The sequence below is a fragment of the Typopeltis vanoorti genome, chromosome 8 (genome assembly GCF_054136105.1).
Source record: "Typopeltis vanoorti isolate ZY-2024b chromosome 8, IOZ_Tvanoo_1.0, whole genome shotgun sequence".
In the NCBI taxonomy this organism is placed as follows: Eukaryota; Metazoa; Arthropoda; class Arachnida; order Uropygi; family Thelyphonidae; genus Typopeltis; species Typopeltis vanoorti.
The window spans coordinates 152,790,239-152,810,952 of NC_143556.1; the positions used below are offsets into that span (position 1 = coordinate 152,790,239).

The 20,714-nt window shown below is 35.2% G+C and overlaps 1 protein-coding gene across 3 annotated transcripts in view; it reads right to left on the reverse strand.

Annotated features, from left to right (window-relative positions):
- LOC150104441 (uncharacterized) overlaps positions 1-20,714 on the reverse strand; it is a 328,160-nt gene that overhangs the window by 43,047 nt on the left and 264,399 nt on the right. For all 3 annotated transcript variants that reach the window (XM_090397017.1, XM_090397016.1, XM_090397015.1), the window contains one exon: positions 5,399-5,620. In XM_090397017.1, the coding sequence (XP_090253143.1) occupies positions 5,399-5,620 (222 nt within the window). The remainder of the gene's footprint in view (positions 1-5,398; positions 5,621-20,714) is intronic.

The following is a 20,714-nucleotide window of genomic DNA, read 5'->3' on the forward strand; positions in this document are numbered from 1 at the left end:
TGATCCTATGAACAAAAGGCTCTCCATCCTATTTGGCTTCTTGTCCTTTCTTTCAGTAATTGTAAGTTCAAGTTGGTGAGTTCTTTTATGTTGTCCATCCAACTCTTTCGTGGTCTTCCTCTTCTCATTTCCTCAATGTTCTCTAACATAACTGCCTTTTCCAATGATTCATCAGCTTACATAATATGACCAATGTACAACAACTTCTGTTTAGTGATCATCGCCTCCAAGCAGCAATCTGTCTTTATATTCTCTAATGCTTTCTTATTGATCATTTTTGCAATCTATGAGATTCTTAATAGTCTCCTCCAAACCCATAATTCAAATGAATCAATTTGCTTTCTATCTTTCTTCTTAATAATCCAACTTTCACAACCATACAATACCACAAAAGTGAGAATTGTCAAAATGCTTTCACAATTCTCACTTTTGTGGCCTTACTCACACCTTTATCTTTCATTAGTCAAGTTTAAATTGCTCTTTTTTTCCCCACGACTATAATTATTTCTGATTCTGGACCTCAGTAAAACAAAATTTTCAACAATTTCTATTTTATCTCCCTCCCTAGCCTCTGTAATTTATTTCAGTTCAGTTCTATCAAAGCAGTATACAGTTATCTTTTATCACAAAATAAATACCCTTATTTTATTCACCACAGCTCGTGTGGTGAATAAAAGTGTGTCTATCCATTAGCCACACTTTTATTCACCACACGAGCTTCATATCTGAGCCCATTTCCTCCAGTTTATACAACAAAATGCAGCGTGGTACACTGGCAAATACTTTTGCAAATTCTAGTAGTAACATTGTAACCATTCCTCTTATCCAACTTAGATGTTATGTTATTATAGGGAGTAAATTACTGTGGCATGACTAACTTCACAAAACAATGCTGTCCTGCATAAAGTATCCAATTTCTATCCACCCATTCCTGAATCTTGCTTTTAACCAACTTCTCCAATACCTTGACCACCACTCCTGAGTGCTGATCAGTCAATAATTTGCTACTTTCATCTTGGAGATTTTTTTATGCAAAGGAATTATTTTGTCCTCTTTCCATTCCCTTGGGATTTTCCAAGAGCTGAGATTCAAACTAAACAATCTGGTCAAAGGTGCTGGTAACCCAGTGTATTCTCGTAACATGCGAGCTGACCTGTGTTTCAATATCAGTCCTTGTTGTATCTGTTATTGTAATATCTCCAATTGGATGATACACCTTTGCAAAGTGATCATTCAATAATTCAACTACTTCATCTGCTTCACTTACTTCCCTAACAACATCATCATTTCTACTCATCCGTCCTGCCCTAGGATGGGTGAGCCTCCCCTCCATAATGCAACCGGGTCGCCAATCCTTGCTGTATCCCCTAAGGGCTGCAGCAAGGATGGGGCCAGTTTGCCTGTTCTGGGGGACGAAAAACCCAAATTTCTGGGTAAAAAAATTCCCCTACCTCTGCATGAGACCAGCTAACTCACCTTTTGTTGAAAGAGACCAGATAAAAGTTTTTCACACCATTGATAAGAACTGAACCCAAGGGTTCTTTCCAACCAAATCGCTTCATCTATACTGACTGAGCTATGGAGGCACTCCCCACCATCAGCATTCATTAAAATTCTTCTACCATGATCATCCTTCCTTTTACTTGCCACATACCGAAAGAACTTTGGATTATCTTTAGCTTGCTGAGCTAATTTCATCTCATATTCTTTTTTTTTTCTTTTTTTTTAACCCTTCTTTATATCCTCATTGGGAACATTCCACAGACCATTCACCATCTTGATTACTCTCCTCTGAATCTTCTCTATTGCTTCTTCATTCCCAAGAAACCCAGGAGACCAGACCTGAATGTATCAAAGCCTCACAAACAAGTAGAGATAATTTCCTTATCTCTACTTGTTTGTGTTCTTCAATAGCCAAGTAACCTTATGAGCTATCTTAGCAATCATAGGAATATGTCTTCTAAACTTTCACTCTGTCTACCAGTCTATCACTATCTCTGTCTCTAGTCCTTTATTTTCTTTTAGTGATGCATGGTGATCAGCATTCATTTTAGAAATTATGGACTTTACAACTATGTCATAAATAACTCTTTTAATTTCCCAATGTTTTGATCTTCATATTAAGATCATCATCATCTGGAGCATATACAAACATACAGGACAAGCTGAGTTATATTACATACAGTAAGCTAGAGAAACAATGATTTGATCACAGGTTATTCTACTGGCATGACCTTTAGTGAAAAAATAAAAATTAAAATTAAATTTAAAAAAAAATTAATTATTTAGAAACTACATCAAGCTGAATTATATTGATGATAACATGAATAAACATTCTTTCTTACAGATAGTTTTCTTTCAGTAACAATGATGTCCTATTTTTAGAATTACAACTGTTATTTTTGATTTAGGATCCTGGATCATCTACAGTCCTGTTTACAGTTACTCTTAGAGAGGAAGATTCCATGGGTCGAATATGTGCCTTCCATGTGTTTGGGATTTTTAGACCATCATTATTGTTCAGATTGAGGTGGTTGATAATAATCTCACAGGCTTCCTTAAATTTGCATTCATACCATGTTTTGGTGTGATGTAGACAGCTAGTGCTTTTCCAATCAATTCTATGTAAGGTATTCAAGGGCATGATCAGAAAAGCCAGCTTCACCATAATTATTATATTTAATATGTCGTTTATATTATTTTTGTCTGATAGGAATTGTGTGTCCTGTTTCCCCTATATATGGTACGTTACAGGTGCAAAAAATATGATATACTCTAGGGTGGGCCAGGCAGAGGGAGTGGGTCTTTGGATGAGTTGAGTAAGCTTTTTAATTTTGCAGGAGGTTTAAAAGTGGATTTTAGGTTGTGTTTTTGTAATATTCTGTTTATTTTATCTGATGTCCCTTTAATGTAAGGAATGGTTATAGTTTCATTGTAGTCTGGTTTGTATTTGTTTTTTATTGAGGTCTTGTAGAGAATTTTGTTAATAGTGTTTTCGCTGTAACCATTTTTTTGAAAAGTATTGCAGACAACTTTAAATTCATCATTCAGAGCTTGTTCATTGGAGCAGATCTTCAAAGCTCTGTTTTTTAGGCTTTTAATGACACCTAGTTTTTGTGATGGGTGGTGGTAGGAGTTTGTGTGTATATATTTGCCAGTATGTGTCGGTTCTGGTAAACAGTGAAGGAAAGACTACCAGAAGGAAGATGTGTGACAAGTGCATCTAGAAATGGAAGTGTGTTCTGTTTTTCAATCTCAATTGTGAACTGTATCCGTTTATATTGTTTGTTTAGGTGGCTAAGGAATGTGTCTAGTGGCTATGGGACCAGAGGGAGAAAACATCGTCAACGTATCTAAGCCAGACTTTGGGTTTTAAAGGAGAGCAATCTAGAGCATGTTGCTCAAAATGTTCCATATAAAAGTTAGCAATGGATGGGGGTGATAATCGAGAGCCCATGGCTGTGCCTTCTTTTTGTAGGTAGAAAGCATTTTGCGATACTCTAGCTTTATCTATTTCATGGAGTACAAGTTCCATCAATGTGGTATCATCATATGTTCACTGGACATCCAAAGATGCCATATGATCATGCCACACCAGGCCCTGCCATTAAGTCCTGTTGTATGTATCAATGTGGTACATAGCTTATCATCTATTTATCTCAAAATGCATAACTTGACATTTCTCCACATTAAACTGACATCCATTATCTTTTGCCCATACTGACAGCCTATTTAAACTGTTGTGCAAGCTCTCAACATCACTTTGATTAACTGTTACGCTACCATCTTCAGCCAAAAACCGAATGCTTCCTATATCATTTATGTATAAATTAAACAGTAGTGGTCCCAGCACTGAATCTTCCTGCACACCACTAGTCACCTGTTTTTACGTTGATTCTGCCGCTCCGTATACCACTTTTTGGTAACTGTCCAGCAGCTACTCCCCCTTATCCACATAACCAGTGTCATATTTATCCTCATTTGTTCTAATTTGCATAACAGAGTTACATCTGTCAAATGCCTTTGTGAAATTCAGAAGAATCATCATGTAGCCATTTCCTTTATCCAACTCAGCTGTTACTCTATTATAAAAAGTAAATTAGTGAGGATGAGCTATCCTTCACAAAGCAATGTTGCCCCCTCATACAGTGTCATATTTTTATCCACCCATTCTTGAATTCTTGTTTTTGGCCAATTTTTCCAATACTTTTATTACCATGCCTGAGATACTGATTGGTCTATAATTTTCTACTGCAGTTTTAGAACCTCCCTTATGTAAGGGAATTATTTTGCCCTCTTTCTACTATCTTGAAACTATACTAGAGCTAGGACTTAAAGAGCCTAGTCAGAGGCATTGCTAGTTCCCTTGGACATTCTTGCAAAACCCATACTGATATCTCATCTAATTCCACAGCTGTATTTACATTGAAATTCTGTAATATCCTAAGACCTCCAATTCATCCACCTCTGTTCACATTAGTGTCTGTCACATATGTTACAGAAGTAACCTCACTTGGATGATATACATTTGCAAAGTGGTCACTCAGTAACTCAACTATGAATGCTGCTTCTGTCACCTCATGACTATCAACATTCATTAAGGTTAATCATCCATAATCATTCTTCCTCTTACTTGCTATGTAATGAAAGAACTCTGGCATTTCCGAAAGAGTTTTTTCACGAAAGGTGATCAGCATGTCACTATATCCAAATGCACATGAAATTTAAAAAAGCAGGTCATAAAGAGCTGAAACAAATGTGTATAAATACTGAGCTCTACTCTAAGGAGAAACCACAAAAATTAACAAAAAACAAATAAATAAATAATAATAATAATAATAAATAAATAAAAGCAAAAAAAAAAAAAAAACTCACTTTGAATAGATTTGGTGTTAATATGATATCAAAGCATTGTATGCATTTGAATAATTCATGTGATTATGCCATTGCTGTCCCAGATGGACTAATAACAACAATCCTTATCCATTTCATATTTAAAATGCACTATATCCAAATGCACATGAAATTTAAAAAAACAGGTCATAAAAAGCTGAAACAAATGTGTATAAATACTGAGCTCTACTCTAAGGAGAAACCACAAAAAATTAACAAAAAAAAAAAAATAATAAATAAATAAATAAATAAAAGCAAAAAAAAAAAACTTCACTTTGAATAGATCTGGTGTTTATATGATATCAAAGCATAATGTACGAATTTGAATAATTCATGCGATTATACCATTGCTGTCCCAGATGGACTAATAACAACAATCCTTATTCATTTCATATTTAAAATTAAAGCGAAGACATCTTTGCAAATCTATATTTACAAGCTTGTTAATTATAAGGGTATCAGATATTCATTAATCAACAATTTATGAAAGCGAGAAATATCATACCAGCTGTACAACATCATCCTGCCGTAACAAATAATGATCTCTATCAGCAAAGGATTTTAATGAAAATTTTCCAAGGTGTTTAAGAACTTCTTTAACAGCATGGTGCTGTTCAGATTCTCGTTTTCTCTCATTAAGTGTTTCTGCAAGAGATTCCAGTTCAGTAAGAGCCATTTGTAATGACATACGATCATGATGTCCAGGAGGGGTATATTTTAAAAGATCCTAAATAATGAACAAGGGCAAATGCTTATGAAAAAAGAAACTCAGCAAATATGCTGAATATTTTAATTAAATTAATCATCCAGTATGTGATAACATTTTGACCTTTTTTAAAATAAACAATGCAATATAAAAAAAGATGCAATTTATTTTTTATGATCCACAAGTTATAATTTTAACTTCCACATATATTATAATTTCTTTTCTAGGATAGGGAATTTTTAAATATATGGTTGATAAATTTTAAATATATGCAGTGGCAAGAGAAATTTTATGATCTTCTTATAATTTACAAAAGAAATAGATATTTACATAAAAAAAAATAAAAGACTTGGCCATTTAACTCAAAAAGTTAAGGTTTACTAATGGTCTGGTGATGTGCAAACAAGCTACGCAATGACGACATTAAACAATGAGACCAAAATCATATAAAAATAAAGAGCAACCACGGGAATGCGAATCATGTATTTTCGATATAATCCTCCTCTTACCTCAACAAAAGTATACATTGCTGATACAAATTTTTAAAACAATGCTAGTAATCATCTAAAGGTAGAGCATTCGTCTCAGTAGTCACACTCTTCTGGATGACTTTCACTGAGTCACACTGGTATATTTTGAATTCTGTTTCAAAGTTTGGAAACAAAAAAAAAAAAAAAGTCCACTTGTATCAAATCCAGTAAACGTGGAGGCAACAAGCTTTTTCATGTTTCATTATTATTATTACATGACACCTCCAGGGAGTACAAAGACTCATCGAGGGAGGGGACCTACTCTACATCTCTCAGTCTCCACAACTCAATCCACCAACTACAACGTACTGCAACTACCATCATCATCTACACCAACACTATCTACTGCCCCACCACCACCACCACCAGTATTTTCACAGACAATCACAAAATCCATGCCCACGGTGGAATTTGAACCTGGAGCCTTTTGGCTGGAGAGTGGATAAGCTAACCTCTCGGCTAACCAGGCCGGCATCAATCTTAGTAATCTTAGGTATGGTTTCCAGGGATAACCTCTTGTTCTCGTATCACCCATTATCCTATGCAATAATTCTCCTGTATCCATCTGAGAGGTTCCTCTCACCAACTTATATCTCAATCATATCACCCCCCTCCTCCTATCCACCAAGGTCTGCAGACCACATTCTCTCAATATATCAATATTCCAGAGTCCTGATAGTCTTAGTTATTCACCTCTGCATACTCTCCAATATTTCCTTATCGCCATTATAGCCACACAACCAGATCTGTGCAAAGAAATGCAAAATGATGCCTAATTAGTGTCTTATATAAGTGTAACTATTGCTTCCTTATCCATACCTCAGCATTCTTCATAAATATAGCACCAATTTTTGGGCAATTCTTACAACCTTTACAATGTGTCTGCTATCTACAATCCCTATGTATGTAAAAAATAGTCATAATTTACAATTATGAATCTTTTTACAATTGTTTCTCTACATTAGTATTTCATTATTATTTTTATAACTAATATAGCCTACTTTCATTTAGGAGTGCCCCCTCGTTTACAATGTCATTGGCTTTTTACTCAAATCTTAGGGGCATTACTGATGTGTTATGAAACTAATACAGGAGGAAAATTTGGACATACCTTTTTTGAATGTTGTTGGCTTTCTCCTTATCCTGGCGATATGCAATCATCTGCTGTTAAAAGGAAGGGGGTTTGGGGGAAAAGGGGTTAAAGCAATGTGGGGAATTATTTGAAAAAACCCGGGTTTTTTATATATATATAATATTATTATTTATAAAGGGTGGGTAGAGAGCACTTTGGGAGGGGGGGAGGTGATAGAAGAATCTGAGAATAGAAACTATTTTTAGGGGAAGAGGAAGGATTGATGGGAAAAGGTCAGGGATGGGAATATTTCATTAGTTTTGGTTTCATAACCACAAATAATTGGCACTTGTGATGTGCTCGATATTGATATTTACATTGTAGCAAAATGTAAAGTATGTTAGATTTATTGTACTTACCAGATATCTGACAGTTGTAATAATTTCAATTTTCTTTATTGTAATTCATAATTGTTAAAAGTTGTGATATCTGTTGTTCATTGCAAAGACATTTTCTTTTCGCAAATGATGAAAACATATCAGTCATTACTAGCTCCTCGATTGCCACTTAGTGGAAAAAGTGAGCATGCTCACTGAGGAAACTTTGAAGTTGACAGAGAGTGAGAAAGAGTGTTCAGTATCTGGGTAATGGAAGAAAAAAGAGAGAGAGAGAGCAAGATAGGGAGAAAATGAAGTTCGAAATCACAGCCCAGAGAATTTGTTTTAGGAAGTTTTTAAGAAAACTCGATAACAGGAATATATTAACAGTGGATTAAGAAAAGGAATCGTAGCAAGGTGAATCCTTTAACTGGAAGAGTTAGGACTCAACAAGTGCATTCAACATAGTAAATACGAGGATGGTCTGTAAAGTTCTCGGCCTACCATAAATGGCAACATTATCGGTAAGACTTTTTTTTTTTCTAAGTTGGTACATCTGTCATAAGCAACCATGTGAAATTGTATTATTACAAGTCATTCTATTGTTGTGTCCTTGAATAATCAAAAATTGGGACAAAAGATTATTTTATTCAGGAACAACTATCTTTGATTGTAGGCAGAGAATGTTGTGCTTTGGCAAGGAAACAAAATTGTACATTATAACTTTAAGGCAAAACTGAAGAAATATTAGCATAAGAAATGTGAGATTTAACCTGTTTGTACAGAGTCAAATAGAGAAATTTATATAAGATTATAATTTAATTAGAGTATCCCATTTTATGTATTGTATGAATGCAAGTTGAATGTAAGCCAAAGTCCAAGGGTCACATATTAGCCGTCTAGAATAGCGTATGGCCTAAGAGAAAGAGAAATTATAAGGAAAACGAAGCGAGAGTGCATTCTCGGAAGAGTGCCAGCACACGTGGGTGAGTGCCGTGTGGTAAAAAACGTAGATAAGAGCGAGAATCTCCGAGAAAAAAAAAAGGAAGAATATAAGGGTCAAGCTCCCCCCATGAGGCTTTTTGGTTCCTGTTTCCTGCGCTCTCCGCCAATGTGAAGATTCCGAGTCGGCTGTAGAAGTCGTGTTAGGCCTATCGATGTTTGCGAGGAAAGGTTAGCTATCTCTTCATAACAGAGTAGCTATGCCATATCGAGTGACCGGTAATCCAGATGTGTGCCCGCGGCACCTGAGAAATTAAAGAGCGGCACATCGCCTTACCGACTCGGGGAACCAGGCCATGCTGTTATCGTAAGTGACCTGGAGAATCGCAGAACAAAGGTGCCTTGATGTCCAGACAAGGCTGATGATAGAACAGAAAGTCATTCCATGGGACGGTAACGTAAAAATGTTAAAGTATCTGAATTCCAATTTAAGATTTGTGTGAACTCTATAGGCTAATTTGTGTATGGACATGCTGTAGAGAACTTTAGAGATTATCCCAATTCGGCAGTGACCTGTCCCTGTTTTGAAGAATGTCTCCCAGAAGGGATCTGTGTTTGAGATAACCGAGACATACTGTGAGATATGAGTAGTGATCAGAGAGTGATTGAAGATAATGTAAAATGAAGCCAGAAGTTTGTATGTTTAAAGAAAAACTCTGGGGATCTAGTTATTACGAATGTATTCTTGGGTTAGTAATGATATCAGAATTTTACTAGGAAAGTGATTATGTTAACCATCTACTCTCTAATTTTCTCATGTATATCTTTTAAACCTAAATAAATATGCTTTATAGCATTCGCCTGAATCTAGCCTGTCTTATGAATTCAAATAGCCACTCATAAAATTATTATCGACCCTAGCGGGAAAGATATATGAATATAGTTTGATTTTCCAGACCATGACTGCATGCAAAGACAAAGTGAATTGAGATTAGTTGAATTAGTGTTAGAAAGTTCATCACTGTGTAATACTCTGAGAAAGCCACCTTGGATAAGAGTCTCATCTATCCTATGTACTGGCTGGCACAGCAAAATATAGATTCGTCAATATTTAACAGGCGTATTGTCTCAGAGGTTATATTTTAAGGCCTTGTCCCATACTTAGACAAAGCCCTTATGAATAAAAGAATTACACGTGACTAAACTTAAGAGCAGCCTGAATTTTAGTTTGTCTAAGGATAGAAGGGTGACAGCTGATTTGCTAGACTTATTGGAAACTTATTACAAAAGGATAGAAGGGAAATAACTGTGTATGAGTGAGTACTGGAACACGCAAATATATATATATATATATATATATATAAATAATAAAGAGGAAGTAAAGGCATATAACACTATCAAGTAGTTTTTTTTATACAGCTGCCTGAAGGAAAAGTGTTGTCTGTATCTCTTGAAATGGATAAAATTGAGTATCGTGTGGTTACTCAATTACAATGGTTAGAAAATTCTTTGTAAAAGAAAGTTTAACGCCAAAAGAAACATTCAAATGAAGAAACGAAGGAGAAGAGTGCCCATAAAGTTCATAAAACTTTATGGGCACTCTTCTCCTTCGTTTCTGACAATTAAGAAATGTACTGCTGCGTTTAAATGCGACTGCACCAGCCTTGAAGATGATCCATGTGAAGGACATCCAAAAAGTGTAACAACACCAGAAATCATTGATCAGTGCACAACACGGTATTGGATAACGGGCGAGTTCAAAGTGCGTGAAATTGCTGAGACTATAGGCATTTCAAAAGAACATGTAGAATATATTTTGCATGAAGAATTGCAAAGGTAAAAGCTTTGCGCAAGATGGGTCGCGCTTGTTCACAGTAGATCAAAAAAGCACTCGCATGAAAATCTCTGAACAGTGCTTGGAGTGTTTTAACAAGAATAAAACTGATTTTGTGTATCGATTTATTACTATGGATGAGACTTGGATTCAACATTACACACCAGAATCCAAACAGCAATCAAAATAATGGACAGAAGCCAGTTGTTCAGTGCCAAAGTCGGTTCCATCAGCGGGAAAGGTCATCGGTGTTTTGGGATGCCAAAGGCATTTTGTTTATCAATTATCTTGAAAAGGGTAAAACAATAACCGGGGAATATTATTCCAATCTTTTAACCAGACTAGATGAAAAAATTCGTGAGAAAAGACCTGGTTTGCAGAAGTAAAAAATCATCTTTCATCAGGACAATGCACCTGCCAACAAAGGTGTTTTGGCAATGGGAAAATTAAGGGATCTGCACTATTTATTTTATTTATTTTGTGTGCGAACTACAAAAAATGCAAGATCATACATATAAATGATTAAAAGCATACATTTAAAGAAATAGTCATTAAAAAGAATATGGATTAAAAGCATACATTAGCACGTTTGCTGCCAACTACGAGTATACTCGTAGTTGGTAAACCAGCTACGAGTATACTCATATGACGCTTACCGCCAGCAACGAGATTACTGTACTGACCTTGAAGAAGTGAAATTGCTTGGCGTACGGGAACAGACTATGCTGAAGTAGCGTGGCAGCGAACGTGTTAAGAGACAAAAATGCCACTTGCATAAAATATTACACGAAAACATAAAATGTCAAATTTCACTCATCCAGTGATTAATATACTTTAAAGCTGTTTCATTACACTGCATTACATCTTCTCAAGTACATATATTATTAATGTCTATTAGGCAGCGTTGCAGAAGATGAACCATGGTTTGTATTTCACCACATGAGCAGCTGTCATTGTCTGTGTAGCCCCATTATGCCATATTCTGCTTTGATCTGCCTATTCCAGAACGAAGTCTATTCAATATCTTCCATCTTTGCCAGTCTAGATGTAAGCCAGATGCAAGAGATTCATTTAAGTTCGGAGCCTCTGGAGATTGTTCTTGCCACATTGTTGCCCTTGTGGATTTTATGGAATTAACCAACGGTTCCACTGAGTGAATACAACTTTTCCTTGAGTTTAGCCTCATATTTACTGTAACACATCCATACAAAGGATGTCGTTCACCATGTAGTTGTTGTTTCCGCTCATATCTACTCTGTGTTGTTCTTCTGATATGAGGGGGTGCAATTCCAGACAGTGAGTATAGATGGTCAATTTTTATAGGCTTAGGGCAGTGCCGACACATTTCATTAAGAACCTTGTCAATAATTTTGACATGTGATGATCTTTCCCAAACAGGGCTAGCATACTCGGCTGTCGAAAAGCAAAGTGCCAGTGCAGAGGTATGCAGTACTTATGGACTCGTACCCCACAGAGATTATGTTAATTGGCACAGGATATTATTACGTTTGAATTTTAGCTGCTGTCTTCTCTATGTGTCGCTTATAATTTAAAGTCCTATCGAGTGTGACACCTAGGTAAGTTGGATTTCAATAATTGACCAATTTCATGCCATTTCATTCTACATTCAATTCTCTCCTTGCCTCCCTATTATTGAGATGGAAAAGTCACATTTGAGTTTTAATGGGATTTGGTTTCAGTTGGTTTTCCTTACAGTAAACTGTAAGGGTTTCTAGTTCTTGTGTGAGCTGCTTCTCAATGTTATCAAAGGATTTTGCTTGATAAAAAGGTTCTTGAACGTTGGTTTATAGGCTGGTCGTTAGTATATATATATATATATATATATTGAAGACTAGGAAAGAGAGCATACTTTCCTGAGGTAGACTTTTTCTAGATATGCCATCTGCTCTTTTTTCCTTGAAAATCAACAAAGAATCTCCTGCTGAATACCTCCAATAACTGATAGCTGTTTGTCATGCTGTAAATTTTGACTACAAGCTTTCTAAGATTTAGTGTATCATATGCAGCTGTCCTCAAGGGCTCACTCTAGTGAGTACGGGAATGGCAAACCCGAGGTACATGATGCTGGACCATGCCTCACTTCGTGTAATGTACGTCTGTTATATTATCTGTAGACTGGTCCCTATCTTCTTTCTTTATACTTCCTCTCTTCTTCTTGTCCCCCCCCACCCCAATGCTATTAGAGTAATTCGAGGGCTAGGGGTGAATCTTTTCTATTTACTTTATTTTCTACCTTTAGTAATGAGAGGAGTGGTCTATTTTAAGCAGTGGGAGTCTGCTGCTCCTGGGCTTGAAACCATACCATAATGGTTTCCTGAGGAAGGCAACGGGAAACCACCTCAGTATTATTTCCAAGAAATATGGTGAACTTGGCAAATTTAGTTTCCACAACTGACAAAAATGGGGTCTATCGGCAAACGATGGATGTAATGCCCAGCAGAAGAAGAAATAAGCTTCTAAGGTCGTTAACCTACGAAATCCTCAAATGGACAATTAGGATGGGATCCCAAGTATTGAGGAAAATGGGAAGGAAATAAGACATCCAAGAGAGAATGAGATAGAAACTATACGTGTTACAACTTGGAATGTAAGAACAATGTTAAGAGCTGGTAAATTAGAGAACTTGAAGAAAGAAATGGAGAAGAATCGATTGGATGTGTTTGGTCTAAGTGAAGTCAGATGGGAAGATATAGGAGATTTTGAAAGTGATGGTTATAGAATTATATATTCCTGTAGAACACAGGGGGAAAATGGAGTAGCATTTGTTTTGAATGAAAAGGTTAAAAATTCAGTAGAAAAAATAATATATAAAAGGGTGATTATGATTAAACTGAAAGCAAAGCCTGTGGACATAATGATTATACAGATATATATGCCCACAAGTGGCCATGATGAAAATGAAGTAGAAGAGATATATAATCAAATAGAAGAAGACAGAACTAAAAGGTGTACCATCTGGATGCGAGACTGGAATGCAGTGGTAGATGAAAAGGTAGAGAAGGGAATAACAGGAAGATATGGCCTTGGAAAAAGGAATGAGAGAGGTGAAAGACATAGAGTTTTGTAAAAGATACAAACTAATCATTGGTAATAGTTGGTTTAAACTTCCAAAGAGAAGAAGATATACATGGAAAATGCCAGGTGATATTGCAAGATACCAGATTGATTATATGTTAATACAAAACAGGTACAGAAACAGCGTAAAAAGGATATCAACATATCCAGGAGCTGATATTGACTCAGACCATAATTTGCTTGTTATGGAATTAAGAATACAATATAAGAAAATAAACAAATGTAAAAGTAAGAAAAGGTGGAACCTAGAAAAACTCAAAGGAGGTGCAGGTGGGAAATTCAGAGAAGAACTGGAAAATAAAATAAGGAACAAAGAGAATATATCTGAAGAAACTATGGATGTTAATGCAAAATGGAATCAACTGAAAAAATTGATATATGAAACAGCTTTTGAAGAGATAGGTTTTGTGGAAGGGAAAAGAATTAAAAAGCCATGGATTACAAATGAAATGATAAGAAAAATGGAAGAAAGAAGAAGATGGAAAAATGTAAACACTGAAGAGGGAATTCATATTTGTAGATTTAGGGACACAAAAACACATGTGTTGAACAGATTATTTTATTAATTACTAATAAAATAAAACTTGATGTTTCGACCTCTGTATCGAGGTCATCATCATAAGGAACCAAGCTACATGCTCTAGCCCTGCATACCGGTAAACTAAATCTACGTAGTTAATTAATCCTTTTCCCTAGCCAGACCTCTAGTGATTAAAAAAAATAAAATAAAAATACATAAATAAAATAAAATAAAATAAAATAATAATAATAAAAAATAAATAAATATATAAATAAATAAAAATAATAATAATAATAAAAAATTATTAAATAAAAAATAAATACAACTACAATAAACTGCTATTAATACAAGTCCTCATGTATGAATATTCTTCTGGAATTGTACCGATCTGATTGTTATAATATAATTTCTTTCAGTTGCTGTTGAATGTTACAAACACTTCACCAGGTTGTCTTCTTGTAGTGGGATTTTTCTATGACTAGTTTAGGTTGTTATACAGGTTGTAGACGGGTCCTCCACATTCTTGAAATGGTTAGGCCATCATTTTTGTTGAGATTTGGGTTGTGTTTGAGCATTTCACATGACTCTTTAAATTTTCTCTCAAACCAGGTTTTGGTGCGGTGTAGGGACTTGGTATTTTTCCAATCAATTCTGTGGTATGTTTGGAGTACGTGGTCAGAAAGGCCGGTTTTTCCCAAAATGGAGGTATTTGATGTGTCGTTTGTGTTCGTCTTGTCTGATTGGGATAATTCACCCTGTTTCCCCTATGTATGGTATGTTACATGTGCATTGTATTTTGTATACCCATGGGAGGGCAAGGTGTGGAAGAGGATCTTTAGAAGAACTGAGTAGGTGTCTTAACTTGTTGGGGGTTTAAAGGTGGTTTTAATGTTGTATTTGTGTAGTGTTCTGTCTATTTTATCAGAAATGCCTCTAACATAAGGAATGGCAATAGCATTCCTGAAATTTACTGAATCAACCTCATTTACTGAAGAGAGAAGAAAATACAAAGTATTAAATAATGAACTGAGAAAGCAAGAGAGGAATGGTTAAAAACAGAATGTAAAGAAATTGAAGAAATGGAAAAAAAGGGGGCGATATGATAAAATGTTTGAAAAAGCAAAAGAAATTACAAATATTAAAAAAAGCATAAGGAATCTGCCATTAGAAGATAAGCAAGGAACACTGATTTATGATATTGAAATACAGGGTGAAAGATGGAAGGACTACATCGAAGAACTTTACGCAAAAAATGAAAGACCAACAAAAATTGAATTGGAAGAGCAAAATGAAATCTCAACAGAAGAAAGAGGTCCTGAAATACTAAGAGAGAAGTAGAAACAGCAATTAAGGAATTAAAAAGTGGAAAGATGGAAGGAGTGGATGGAATACCTAGTGAAATCCTAAAACAACTGGAGAACAAAGGTATAACAGAAACATGGAAACTCTGCAACCTGATTTACAAAACAGGAGTATGGCCTAAAGATTTCACAGAGAGTATTCTTATACCAATTGAAAAGAAAGCAATCCTGCTAAGTGCAGCAACTACAGAACTATAAGCATACTCTCACATGCCTCCAAAGTACTGCTAAGAATATTAAATCAAAGATTGTATAATAGAGTGGAGTATTTTCTTGGGGATGATCAATTTGGATTTAGAAAAGACAGAGGAACCAGAGATGCAATTGGAGTAATGAGGACCAAATGCAAAAGGAATATAGAAGTAAATAAAGAAGTTTATATTTGTTTCATAGACCTTGAAAAAGCATTTGGCATGGTGAAATGGGAAAATCTGATGGAAATATTACACAAAATAGGTTTAGATTGGAGAGACCAAAGGTCAATAGCTGAATTATATATGTACCAGACAGCCATAATAAGGACAAAAGTAGGAAAAACTAAAAAATGTGTGATTGGCAGAGGTGTAAGACAGGGATGCTGCCTGTCACTGACGCGCTTCAATATATTTGCAGAAGAAATGATAAAAGAAGCATTTTATGAAGAGGAAAGAGGAATCACTATTGGAGGAAGAACAATACAAAATATTAGATTGCAGATGATTAAGCAATAGTAGCTAATACCGAAGATGAACTACAGCACCTAATGCAAAAATTTGAAAATATATGCAAGAAATATGGTATGAAAATTAACGCAAAGAAAACAAAAGTGATGAGAGTCTCCAGGAAGTATCAAGGTGATGATGAATGGAGAAAGTGTAGAGCAAGTGAGACAATACAAATACCTTGGTAGTATAATACAAGAAAATGGAAAATGTGACATGGAAATAAAAGAAAGAATTAACAAAGGAAAATATGCCTTTTATAACAAGAAAAATTTGTTTATTAATAAAAAGAATAAAAATCTAAAGAAAAAACTTATTAAGTGCTATATTTGGATTATGATGACCTTATATGGGTCAGAAACATGGACAATTAGGAAGAAATAAGCTAAAATGTTGGAGGCATTTGAAATGTGGTTATGAAGAAAATAAAGTGGACTGAAAAAATCACCAATGAAGAAGTATTACAAAGAGTTGAAGAAGAAAGGAATTTACTAAAGACCATAAGAAGAAGAAAGCATAACTGGATAGGACATGTATTAAGAGGAGACAGCCTACTGAAAAGAATAATAGAAGGGAAAATTGAAGGAAAGCGACCAAGAGGAAGAAGACGACTAACAATGCTTGATGATATAATGAGAACAAGAACATATCAGGAAATTAAGGAGGAAGCAAGAGACAGAGGAAATTGGGGGAAGAGAATTTGCTGAGTTATACCATTGGACCTGTCAAGAGACATGACACTAATAATAATGATGATGCTGCTGCTGTCAAATCTATAAATACAGCTCCTGTTGCTAACCCCCCCCCCTTTCAAAGCCATCCTCAATAAACTGTGGTAAGTTTACTTCTTGTCCAGTGCATGATCTTCCTGGTCTAAATCCTGCCTGTTCTTTTATCAGCACTTTCTCTATTTATGGGCTTAGTCTGTTCAAGATTAACCTCTCATACAGCTTCAGCGTTGTGCATAGGAGAACTATAGGCCTGTAGCTCTTTTGATCCTCAGCAGATTTACCTGGTTTCAGGATAGGTATTACTTTCGTTTGCCTCCATATTCTGGGTGTTTTAGCAAATTTCAAACAAAAGTTGAAAAATTCTGACAACAACTCCTTTGCCTTTTCTCCGAGATTTCTTAGTATCTCGTTTCCAATATCATCTATACCAGCAGCTTTTCCTGGATTTAAGATTTTTAGGGCATTTTCTAGGTCCTCTTTAGTAAATGGTTCTTCAAAGAGATTATTTTCTGAATCCCTAACTTTTTTAATGTAATCATTAGGTATTTTAACTTTGGTACTGGGTTTACCATTCAGAGATAGCTGAATTGCAATTTCGTTTGCATTTATATTAACTTTGGTTGCTGCTTGCATTGGGTCACCAGATAATTTTTTGAGTAAAAGCCAGGCTTTCCTGCTACTGTGTTTCATATCTAATTTTTAATTTTCTCTGCCCATCATTGACTTCTTTTTTCAGACAGTGCTGCTATAAGTTCCTCTCCTGAGTCAATTGTTTCTGATGAGAATGGATCTTTATCATATAGGTCACAATATCTTGCATATATTTCCACGTTGTGTTCTGCAAAACCTGGAATATAACATGTTCTACAACCTCTTGGGATGTGCCTGGTAGCAGACCATCTAATAGCTTTGACCAACTTTCCATAATTTTCTGGTGTGGGGGAAATGTTGGACAAGTGTATGTCTAATTCTCCGGAGAACCATTCTCAGTCAGCTTTTTGTAAAATTAAAGCATCTTCTAAGTGGGATCTCCTTAAGGTGGACTGGTGGGAAAACTTTCAGCATTACTGGTCTATGTTGTGAATTTGGGAATGGTGCAAGTACCTGTTTAGTGCACAGATTAGCAATTTTATTACTAACAAATCCAAGGTCTGGGTTATATCCTCTTTTCCACTATTAAATGACGATGGCTGTTTAGGATCGTGTATAAGACTCATTTGATTACTTTCAGCCCACTGTTCGACTAACTCTCCATCCTGATTTGTTTAACTATAACCCCATTGTTGGAACATCCACCCTATTCCCCAGATTTGGCTGTCTCTGACTTCTATCTCTTCCCAAAACTAAAGCTCTTGCTCGCTGTCTCAGCATATTTCTTCAAATCAAGAAGTGACTGCAGTTGTAGAGGAATATTTTGCACATCTTACTGAAAAACACTACAGGGACGGGATAATGACACTGAAGCATCGCTGGAATAAATGTATTAGTCTTAAGGGAGATTATGTTGAAAAATAAGAATAATTTTGAAATTATAAATTCATTTTTCATTGTTAGGCCAAGAACTTTTCAGACTCCTCATAAAAAGAGATATTTAGTAGACCTTCTATTTCAATGTTTGAAGAAATGCTAAGTGAAAAGTTTTGTCTTCTGTTGCAAAGACAGCAGCGATATATTTATTACTCTATCAGAACAAGTGATGGAATTAGAGAAATCTGAAAATGTAAAGTGGCATTAATGAAGGAGCTCCACTTTGATACTTTTCTCTCTGGTAATAAATTTGTATGTCATGTAATAAAACTGCCTGAGGCAAGAATAAAATATACTCAATGAAACTGCGAGGATAACTGGAACAAATTTATGTCCAATAAGAAAACACTGCATAGACCATGCTTTGGATGCCTCTTCACAGAAAATTAAATGAAAGAAAACCAATGTGCCACAGAAGTTGTTATAAGTCCATCCATTTCATGAATGAAATAGACTGTTCAATGATATTGTCAATGGATTGCAGGGAGATATTCAGTTATTTGCACATGATGTGAAGCTGGGAAGGGTTATTAGTAATAGTGCTAATGTGTAGCCTTTCAGGAGAATTTGAATAAGCTGGACAAATGAATAGAGAGTGACAAAAGATCTATCAGTGCATACTCTCCAACAGTTGGAGGAATTGTACAAGAGGAAGTAGAAGAGGCAAGGGACTTAGGGGTAATCACTGATAGAAACTTGACATTTAGGGGACATAGCACAAAGGTAGTGAAGATAACCTAAAGGACTGCTGCAATACCGGGCAGGTGCTGACCACCAGAGTTAGAAGAGTTGTGGTTCCATTGTAAAAAGCCCTGATCAGACCACATCTGAATTACTGTGCTCAGATCTGGTCAATGGAATTTGAAGAGGATAAATTAATCTTGGAGAGGGTACAAAGGTGGATAACAAAAATGATATCAGTACTGCACAATTTAGTTATGAGGATTTCTTTAACATGAAAAACACAAGGAATAAGTAATGCTATTTTTTTAAGGCCATACATTTCAGTCTGAATATTATAGGCAATTATCATCTTCATTCAATAGTTAATTACAACAGTTGACAATTGGATGAAGATGAATAAGAAAGACATTCCTCTTTATCCAATTGTTGATACATAGATTCACCTACTTACAGAATAACCAAATTTTTAGTACACTTGCTGAAAGCTCAGATTGGCAACTCTCACTCATTCATAAAAAATTCTTCTGATTTTCTAGATAAAGTGAAAAATGTTTCTCTACAACCCACTGATATAATGGCTGGCATTGATATACAACCTATCTTCACAAATATTTCTATTGAGGATGCACTAAATCTACCATTTAGAAGCATTTTCACAGATATAGTGAAATTGTTTGACTTTGTTATGCATTGGATATTGTATTTGTCAAAATAAATTTTGCAGTCAAATTGAAGAAACCAGAATGGGAAGTCCTGCACTTTTAACTTTTGCTTAGAACATTTAGAAGACATCCTTTTCTCATCCATAAACCCTCAGCCCTTCATTTTGGGTTCATTATATAGACTAGGGTTTTTTCTATCTGGCACCATAATGAAGACACGTCATCTACTTTTTAATTTTTAAATTTAATATAAACAATCTATATTCAAGAATTAAATGTACTATGGAAATGGAAAAAGACAACAAATAATCCTTTTTAGATATTCTACTCCTCTGCTCACCATCAGGTGAATTAATTGCTTCCATTTATTGAAAGCCTACTTTCGCTGGATGTTACATTCAACAGCAATCAGCTCACCATCCATCACAGAATACTGGAATTATAAAACCTTTACTGCAGGGGTTCCCAACCTTTTTGTTTCCTAAAGCACATTCTAAAATACCAACAGGGCAACGGGCACCATCTATTTTTTCAAGCAATTTTTTTGAATTCTTTTGTTAAATGAATACATAACAAAGTTTACATTATAATCAAATGTTTTATTACTTAAAAGTTTAGATAATATAAAAATTTAAATTTATATATGTAAATCAGTGTGATCTTTGGCATTGCATCTCATTTGTCAGTGCTTCATAATTAGGAGAATATGATGATATTCCAGTTCTTAAACTGGAATGAACAACTTGGAATGTGCATCTACTTTACATTGTATGCGTTTAATACTCGTCATGTGTCATTAACACATGCGTCATATAGCATGCCATGAATTGTTGCGTGATTATTATCAAACTATACGGCACACATGAATTGGTCGACAGGCGCCATGGTGCCCATGGGCATAGGGCTAGGAACCCCTGCATTATTGTGACATGCTCATACTATTTGTTATATGTCTCAATTATTACAGCAGGAACTTTTAAACATCAAACAATATATGAAACTCAATGGCCTCTTAGAAAGAAATTTAATACATTTCTATTAAAAGAAATTATTAAATTCCTATTAAAATATTTCTAGA